The sequence below is a fragment of the Pocillopora verrucosa genome, chromosome 6 (assembly GCF_036669915.1).
Source record: "Pocillopora verrucosa isolate sample1 chromosome 6, ASM3666991v2, whole genome shotgun sequence".
Taxonomy (NCBI): domain Eukaryota; kingdom Metazoa; phylum Cnidaria; class Anthozoa; order Scleractinia; family Pocilloporidae; genus Pocillopora; species Pocillopora verrucosa.
Genome location: NC_089317.1, coordinates 14,835,813 through 14,845,811, shown reverse-complemented (window position 1 = coordinate 14,845,811; position 9,999 = coordinate 14,835,813). Strand labels below are relative to the sequence as shown.

At 38.2% G+C, this 9,999-nt stretch overlaps 1 protein-coding gene across 1 annotated transcript; it reads left to right on the top strand.

Moving 5' to 3' along the window:
- Window positions 1-277: 277 nt before the first annotated feature.
- On the top strand, window positions 278-9,970 carry LOC131773578 (uncharacterized). Its single transcript, XM_059089523.2, has 14 exons — window positions 278-390; window positions 463-515; window positions 1,336-1,390; window positions 2,566-2,622; window positions 3,191-3,254; window positions 3,493-3,577; window positions 3,711-3,800; window positions 5,123-5,170; window positions 5,510-5,588; window positions 6,228-6,287; window positions 6,645-6,724; window positions 7,879-7,952; window positions 8,056-8,126; window positions 8,675-9,970. Exons 1-14 carry the CDS (start codon window positions 346-348, stop codon window positions 8,807-8,809), a joined length of 996 nt encoding a protein of 331 aa, XP_058945506.2. The 5' UTR covers window positions 278-345; the 3' UTR covers window positions 8,810-9,970.
- Window positions 9,971-9,999: the final 29 nt, after the last annotated feature.

The window sequence follows — 9,999 nt, the reverse complement described above, 5'->3', positions numbered from 1 at the left end:
TCTCTAAGATAGGTTAACTGTTCTCTCACTTGCTAGATTGATCCCACTTTTCTACAATCAGTGTTCGAACATTGTACCGCTCTTAGACAATTGAGGTTCCCCATACAGTACGGTATTTTTCTTGGAAAAAAACTTTACACCTCACGTGAGCAAATTGTACCGTCAAAGAGGTAATTTGAACAACTTTGAGGCGTCGTTGCAAGCGTTGTTCTAGGGGCCCAACGCCGTCTGTTCCCTGAAGGTCCTGGTGCGAGCGTGACTGGGTGTGACCAAATAAGGGTGACAGGGAGTTCGAACAGATTTACTTCCTGATGGAAACTAAACAATTTTCATCAACATATCAATATGGCGAACAACTGCACGTTGTTTTTGGACAAGCAGCACTATTGTGTAGGTTACTATACGAGTGAAGTTTGCTATACCTCGAATGTCTATTTACTGATCTTTATGCTGATGTTTCAGACGGTGATCTATGCCGTGAAACAAACCGTGTCTTCGTTGGAACTGATTGGAAGGTAATCTTAATTAAAATTTGAATGATATTATTCTCATGATGATCTTGGGAGACTCTGTGAACGTCAAATTGTACCTCAGCGCGCGATTCGAAAGCAGTCGCGAACTTTGGATGAGATCGGAAGTTGGGTGATTTCGAAAGGATCAGCGTTTACTTCCTTTCAAATTTGTTTCAGTCGCGCTCTTTAAGTCGTAAAAATATTCCGAACTTACGCATCCATCTACTTTTATAAGTTATGTCAAGAGTAGAAGAGTAAGAGAAGTACGAAAATGTAAGAAGAGTACATCGTTAAAACATAATCCGTGTTTGAGGCCTCCGTAGAATCCGAGATCTTCTAAACTCAGCTCACGAGGATTGCTTCCCATCAATCGTTATTAGTCATAACTTTCACTTGAGCCGTTAACATGGGATAGTACGTCACGACCAGCATAATGAACGAAACACAAATTTCCTGCAGTGATTTACAATGCGCAAAGATATTTTCCACTGGCTCGGACTCAACTATGAGTTTATGCTTCAATAAAGGCTTTCATTATGTTCTTTTTTCCAAATTTCCAAAGACTTTTTCCGCCGGTGAAACATTTTTATCAACAAAAGTGACCTATATTCAAGTTGACTGCATGCTACGTTTGGATAATACCCCCTAATACTTTGGGTAGAAAAGGAATTGCTCTTTAAAGCAGTAACAACAAGCATGAATTTAAAATTCTTTAATCACTGAGAATTCAAGGTTTCTGTTCGGATGTATTCGTGGCAATCCCTCTTTACATTTCTATTTATTCGTCTTTCCAAGGTATTAATTAATTTTGGTTATTTTGCAGCTTGTTCGTTATTTTCATCATCTGGTTATTTAAAACATACAAGTATTTCCACCAGGTAAAACAATATGTTGACATATTGACAGATGTATTGGTCAACAGTTGGTCAACAGACAGATGGACTATCCATCTAGACCCGGTCATTATGTTGACTGACAGGCATTTGATGTGTGGCTTGTTGATGTCTCAGTAAAGTGTTATTAATCTATTGGTCAAGAGTTGGTCTATTCTTGGGTACAGCACCTGACTATGCTCATCAGACTTAAATCTTAACTTCTCTCAGTGACTACCCTGCCCTGGACCTCCTCTTCCATAACAAAATTGACATCATCCATGATCTGTAACAAGACAACATCAACCCTATTTTTTTAAAAAACTGTCCCACAAAACCATGCAGATCCTTGCAAATTTAGGTGTGAGAGAAGATCAAGATTATGTGGACAAGAAATTACAAGAAAACCAGTCACAGCAGTCAAAGAAATTTGTAAACTTTCATCTATTTTCTAATAATGTTATTCTATTTTATTCCAAAATGGTTTGGCTAGCAGTGAAATATTAGTGAAGTATCGACATGCGTCAATTGAGCTTTGACAGACAATCAACCAATAGGCAACTCATACTCAGTGGAGTACCATTGAATTGTTGGTGAAGTGTAGGTGAAGTGCTTAGTGGAACATTGAAATTTATCAAGCATGATGTTGATCGACTCTTGACCCATATATATTAGCCAACTGTTGACTGATTATTGCATACCTGTCAACTGACTGTTGACCAACAATCAACTGACAATCATGTGATATGTCAACCGCCATATCAACCACTACAAGTACTGCATTTTTGACAGTTGCATCAACCCAACACTACCTAAAGTACACATGATCAGAGAACTTTTAAAGAATTATCTAGAATACTGATATACTTAAGAACTGCCTTGCAAATTTTCTGAACATGCAACCCTGTTCCTAGGGACAAGAAGAAACCCTGGAAATAAGGTTGTTGAACACTAAACTTATGCTTATAAGAGCTTAGAAATGTGCAAGATTTTACACCCGCTAAAATATCAAAATGCTCATTACTATCAGCTCAAGGTCTCTGGCACCCCACTGTATTTTAGTCTGATTGGACTTTGTGCAACACATACACTTGGAATACCCCAAGTCACCCTAAATTGTGACTTAGTCTTCTTCATTATATCATGAATGATAATGAAAAATATTTTGGGTTACATTTCAGCGATTAATTCTAGCACTCAGTGTTGCAGCTCTATGTGGAAGCATTTCATTTATGCTGGTAAGCAGTTAACCTAGTCTCAATAATTAGCATACATAAACTTGATATATGGTGTACTGGCCTGTAATATGACCAAGTTAAGAGGGACTGATCTTAAAAAATATATATCATTATAGCATGGGGTCATTTGGTATGAACAAATCATATGGTTTCTTGAAAAAAATTCCTCAAATTTTGTGCATTAAAAATTGATAGCCTTAAATAATACCTTGAATTTTTTTTTTGTACCAAGCTGCTCAAAAGCTGGCTCTAGGGTATGACTCCACTTTGTGCAACATTTTTTCCCCTCATCCAATGACAGATAGACTGACTTTGTTCTTTTGCAGTAGTTCTTCTCCAAATTGAACTAAGTTTTCTTAGTCGCTTTTTGCCTCTGATATCCAGATGTTACCTCACTTTTGGTGCGGATAGTGGTTGGATTACTTATATCTTTGAGTGATGGTTCTGCCAGGCGGTTTTCTTTGTTAATATTTTGTTAGATGGGAAGATGGGACTTGTTTTCTCTTGGAGCCAGAATTGATTGCATGGAAAGTTAATATTTTTGTGAATTTCATTCATTCATTAACAGACAGGTGTCCCACAGGAGAGAGGACCCTTGTGTGAATTGCAAGCATGGCTCATTACATATTTTGGTAAATGGATTTGTGTTAAATTTATAAATCAAAAGCAATCATTGGTAAGCAATTCTCATGTTACAATGTTATGTTAATTTTACTGCTTTAATTTTGGAACCCATCATAAGCTTAGAATTGGCCTCAGTTTATAACTCTGACAATTAAAAGAACTGGATGACTTGGTCAAAGGTATTTGCAACCCAGTGTCAAATTAGATTGTTGCATCAACTAATTCATCAGTATGTTACATTTTCAGTACTAGCGCTTCTGTTTTGGGTTTGCTGTATTACTTTCAATATCTGGAGAGCTTTGAGGGGAGACAGAGCCAAACGCTTAGAAAAGTGAGTCAAACAATTATTTGTCTATTTTCTGAAATAAGTCTTAAGGTCCAAATGGGATTTCACTTAATTTGTTTTTTTTTTGCCAACAATAATATGTGAGTTTAAGTATGACATTGACAGCATTTCTATTCAGGTTGTATCATTTTGTGTCTTGGGGTGTACCAGTCATCTTTGCCAGTGCTCCATTCAGTGAAAATGTTTACGGACCTGCTGGACCATGGTGGTGAGTCTTTGGGGGAGTTGAGTACATAGGATGCTATGCTTACAGAGTCTAAAGTGGAGTGTTGATTTATTAATTTAGTTTAGGTGGTTTATGCAACCTTAACCATAATCAAGGTACTGTTCTTGTGGGTACAGTACTTTTTGATGTGTTAGCCATCATACCAGATAATCATTGGATAATCACCTGGGTCAAAAATTTTATAAAATCATAGTAGCATTTTGTTAAAAATGGAGTTAACACAAGCTTTAATATATGTATAAAATTTATATTTACTCATGCACTCTACAGGAGGCCTAGGACCAAGGTGGCTCCAAGTGGTTTAGATATTTTACAACTCCAATATTTTGATAGATCACATAGTTTCTATAAATTTTTGTGTTTCCCTTCTTAGATTTGGTTTAAAATAACTGCTCAATTATTTCTCAAAAAATTGTGACCATTTTCTTTAACAATTAAATTTGCCATAGCAACAGTATAGCCTCTTATAGAAACCCTTAGTTCTTGTATCATCTGCCTGTAACTTTAAAGCAAGGTAGCTGTAACCCCATTTTATCACCAAATTGTTAAGAGTATATCAAGATTTATATTTCTGTAAAGTTTTTTTTAAAAAAAAATGGGACGCACAGCTCAGAAACACTGTATTTTTTCATGAGTTAAGGTGGCTCTGAGCAGTATGTACTTCAAAACTTGGCAGAAAGATGAGTACTGACACACTGATTGCAATTCAGTGAATTTAAAACAGGGGTGACAGAAATCATTTTTGAGTTACTGGCTTTTATTAACAAGGCCAAGTTGTTGCTATGGAGATCTATTATAACATAAAAATGAATAAAACATTTTGAAAGATAAATCAACATTCTTTTGATACCATCTTAAAGGGAACACACATGTTGGTAGCATTGTTCCATCAAAGAATAGGTATTTAAACTCAAGGAAACCATTTGGAGCCTATTAAAATTTGGGGTTTTTTGTAATCAATCACAAGTCAAGGCTCTTAACACTTCCGTGAGTGTTAGTGTTCTCATGTATACTTAGAGGGCTACTGGGGCAGCATAAGCAAAAACAATTTTACATCAATGGGACGATTTAATTCACATGCTCTTAAAATGCTTTCCAGGTGCTTTTTAGACGACAAACTAAACGTATGGAACTTAAGGTGAAATCAGTTTCGGTAACACAAGAAAAGCTTGTGTAGATTTTGCCATTACATGCACCTGGGTATCCGTATTTGTGTCTAGTTTCCAGAAAATGTATATTATTGCATTCAATGACCAATTAAATGAACCGTTTTTTTTGTTTTTTGTTTTTTGTTTTTTTTGCAGCTGGGTAGCAGGCGATGTTGAAAAAAGCGCCATATGGAGATTTGCAACGTAAGATTGCACTCATATCCAAGACACTTCAAACAGTCACCTTTTTCATGAATATACTAATGACTTCGCCTGAAAAACTTCTAGTCGAGATTGTTGGATAAACAAAATTATCATTTCATCAACACTAATCTTACCAGGCAGATAATCAACTAATAATTTATTTATCCACAAAAGATTGTCGTTGGCCCTCCCCTCCCCCCTTCCCTCTTGACTGACAGTGGAACCTGTTCATTGAACGAGGATCAGACTTACCACAACAAGATATGAGATATCTTTTACCTTCTACAGATGCAAGCTAATTTACGTTGCCGCTGACTCTTTCTCTCCATTTTTTATCAGGTACTACATTCCTTTGTTTATTTGCATCATTGGACTCTTCGTTGCCTATATTTACATATTTGTTACTCACCGGCGACAGGTTAGCATGTGATTATCGGTGTTTATGTTTTTTAAGATAAGTAACTAAGTGCTGTGTAGTTCGACGCGTCCGAAGTGCATCGATAGATCTTTGATCGCCAAAGGGCTGGTATTTTTGAGTGAAGTGGCCGTGCCATGAACTTAGTTCTTTAGTCACTCCCTCAGTTTTATCAGACAAGCCCCCCGTCTAGTTCTGCGTGTGACCATTCATTTTACCTTCCAAAGCCAAAAAAATGTACCAAATGTTTCTTAAGTGTAAATAAAAGGTTCACTTTTCCTGTTCAGAAAGTAGTAAAGATGAAAAGATTGCAGTAGAATTGTCGACCAAGGATGACAAAATGTAAGCTGGCAAACGGATGAGCTGGACTAAGAGAAGCGATTCTCTGTTAATGAGGCAGATCAGCCGAGACTGGAAATAGTCCAGAAATTAGGAATGTACGTTACATTAAATGAACATGTATGAGTTATCGTTGTAGGAAAGTTGGGAAATTTCAAGTTGTAGGTTGTAACAATCACCAATTGATTAGCATTCAAATATCAATGCCTCTATTGAATCGGTCAATGATAAAATTTCCTTGTAAGGTCTATCTCGTGAAAGCGTACTTTTGCTCATTGAAGTGAGATGAACCTACGATTTTAGGTCCAACGCTGGGAAGGAATTCACAGAATGAATAATGCGGCAGACGTTGAACAAAGAAGGGTGAGTAAGTAATCCCTCTGTGTCTTTGCGGACTGGTGATGAGACTCCATTCTCCAAGTTGCAGACCGTATTTTCTAGTCTTGTCACGCATCGCTCCTCCACGTGACATCGCGAACAGCGGACGGTCACGAAGCCTTCTGCGAAGTGGACTGTACGTTCCTGTTGCGATGCGTATCTAGGCAAATGCCCACCTACCCCTCCCCTAACCCAAGAACAGTCAATTGATAACAAGTTAGGGTTAATGTTGGGTTAGGTGAGGGGCAAGTAGGCAGTTGCCCAGATACTGATCTTGATCCTATTGTTGTTTTTGATTTGTAGAGCTGTTTAACACGCAAAAATGCTACGTTCACGTTTCAGGTACTGATGAACCACATTAATTCATTGATGGCCTACCCATTCATTTATCTTGTGCTGTCGTTGGCTCCTTTCATACACAGGTAACTTATCACACGAGCTAAACCTAAAAAGCATCGTCAACCGCGAACAGGATGAAGCAGTGCTGTAAAACAAGCAGTGTAGGATGTTTACTCATGCATTAAAAAACTTTATCGCTGATGGAGATCATTATTAACTTAGTAGCGTCCGACCTCTCTCTGCTGTAGCATTCTCGAACCCCTGATCCCACACGCTCTAGTCACAATAGCTTCAATTGGATCTATTTTTGACATAATTATTATTGTGAGTCAGAGCGGTCCACTCCGTTCACAAAATATGTGAGCCTGTACGACAGGCGTGGTGATCCCAATGCTAAAATACTAAATAAATTGATGTCAAAAATGACCTAGTTGCGACATCATGAGATTTGGCGAAAAAACTTTGGACACTTTGGAGCCCCTCAAGAAGGTTATTGCCCTTTAGTAACTTTCCACGAGAGCCTCGTTCTTAAGTTAATTGGTTTATACTGACAAGTATAAATTCTGTATTTGGGCTTTTTTTGGATGTTCTACGGGATACGTCGAGTGGCCAAGTGTTTTCTCATAGACTTTAGGGTAATAAATTTGACAGATTCAATTAATTGTACGTACTTTCATCCTCATACGATTTGACATTAAGGCCCGTTTAAACGGTTTCAACATTTGCTTCAACTTGCATTCAACACTTTGTTGAACCAAATATTCGGTGCGTTTGAACAGGTCGTTCAACATTGTTGAAAACGTAGAAAATGTTGAAAGCTTGTTGAAAGCGTGTTGAATCAAGTTTAAATCGGTTTAAACTTTCATTCAAAATCGATTCAACTTTTCCTTTGTTCTCGAAAATGTTGAATGGCTCGTTTACACGGTTTCAAAATTTACTCAACATCCGTTCACCTTCTAATGAACGAATGTTGGTCAAATATTGAAACCGTTTAAAAGGGCCTTTAAAAACCGTACTTTATCCAAAATTGATCACGTTTCTCTTTATCCAAGGAAAAACTCACCATAGTTTTCCAAATTGTGAAAGAAGCTGTGGTGTCCAGCTTGCAGTACTCTCCGATGTTCTCTCTTTGATCCAAGCATTATTTGATAGTTCAGGCGCTTTTAAATCTTGGAAAGTAGGTCAATGCAGTTAATTCTGTGACTGAAATGAGAAGTTCATTGTCATGCTTTTGCAGAGTTTACAACGCAGTTTATTCAGACCCAAGCTTTGTTCTGATTCTCCTCCATGTTATCTCCATACCTTTAACAGGTAAGTAAACCTCTTTGGTCTTCGATCCTTAATACTACGGCAAAGACAGTAGCCAAGGTAGGGCTGTGAAGTTTGACTTACAAATAAAATTATCTCTGTTTAGGATTGATTAATGCTATTGCATTTGGAGTGAACAAGGAAACCCTCAACAGACTGAACTGGGCTGATATGAAGGTTAGGGAATAAGATTAAAAACTCAGTGAAATGTGAAATCAGGTTTACATCCATCAAATGACTGACCAGGTTGTACAAAAGAGTGAAGGAGTGACCAATTCCTTGTTTTCTCATGGTTCAAAGGTTACCAGAAGTAAGATTCTTGTGGGCTAAGACTTGTATTGTAAATTAGTGTTATAGTCTCTCACAAGATATCACCAATAGTAACGATGGAGTTGAATAGTCTGAAAAAGGACCACCTGAAAGAGAAACCCCCCAGGCTGACAAAAAATAATGTTCCACTGACCGTGCATGCTAATATACTTTTTTATACACGTTAAGTTCAGTGATCTAATGCGTAATCGCTCCTCACCCTTTGATTTTTAACGCTGGAATTAAATTTTGATTAACGGTTTGTCTTGTACAAAATTCTTTAGATGACGGTTCTTGGACAGGGCTCATTCGTAACCATATTATCACCCTCCTCTCCTGCTGAGGCCTTCTGTGGAATTGGCTTGCAAGAATATGAAGCTTTAAACCAATTTAACATCGAATAATTATTTTTGTAGGTGGCCTTTCAGCAGCATTTTCCATCGTGGAACCAAGGAATGGACAGGTCCATGGGAGAACATCAGCTCGGAGAACCGACTCAGTGCACAGAATTCCCGGGTCGCTCAAATACAAGACCTAATACTATTAAATGAGTACTTTTCCTGAACGACCCCAGCTGGGAGACTTAAATTTTCTCTTGCATAGGCTACCAATGTCAATAAGCAAATATCAATATTAGCGAACCCAACTAGCAGTTACAGTGGCGGATATGGGGGAGGGGCTTGGGGGGGGCCCGTCCCCTCCCCCCCCCCCCAATTTTGGGCTGTCCGGTGGGACAAGCGACAAAAAACCGACCCTCCCCCCCTTAGCCCAAGGTCTGGCTCCGCCACTGAGTTATATAAGAAGTTCCTTCTGAGTTGATTGTAATTTTATATTTGACAGACATAGTATCCCCTTTGTTCTTTTACTCTATGATGATAGCCCCTAATGAAGAACAGTCGTTCGTTTCACGATGTAGTTACTTCAGACTGGTGTGAATCACGACGTTTCGATTTCAAGTCGTCTGAAGGCTGTAAGGGCGACTGGAATGTCGTCACTTAATGAATTTCTATGCTCAACTGTGATTTACTGGTATTTGACAGCGTTGATAGACGCATTTTCATTACAGCTGTATTCACCGAAAGGAATGACCATTTTAAGTGGTAATATAAGTTATAAGGCCGTTCCTAACTTTAAGTCGAAGAAATGGACTGAGAAACTGACAAGGTTTCATAACTGAATATCGCCTATTGTCAGATTTTTCATCGTCTGACTGATCTCGCTAGGTTCAAATAACGTTATGAACTACGAAAATTGTAAGTGTTAAGGAACTACTAAAATTAGGGATGTTTTGAAATCCTTATGCGAATCTTGTGAGCCTTGTTTTGCTATGTGCTCCAGGACCTCACTTTTATTTTTACCTCTTGAGTGATGTGTCCTTGACCGTTGTGATAGGACCTCATTCTTGTTCAATAATCGTCATCGCTAATCATGTATGGATTTGTCCTTGACCTTGCTTAGCATCCTGAACGGAAGGTTTTTTCAGGTTTTGGTTCTCGAAGATTGGTTTTCGCTAAGTACGTTGTTGTACATTTCGAATGTCTCGTGAGATTGTTTTGGTTAGCATTCTAAAATTATGGTTACTCTGCCATGGTTAGTTGTCCTGTAAGCCCAAACATGCCTACCGATAACGCATATAAGAGCATGTACTAAGAGCTGAAGTAATACGAAGTGAGACAGAGTCTCAGAGGATGAAATAAATTTCCTGAAAAGACTCCTGGTGCCTCCCGTTTGAAGGCGTGGT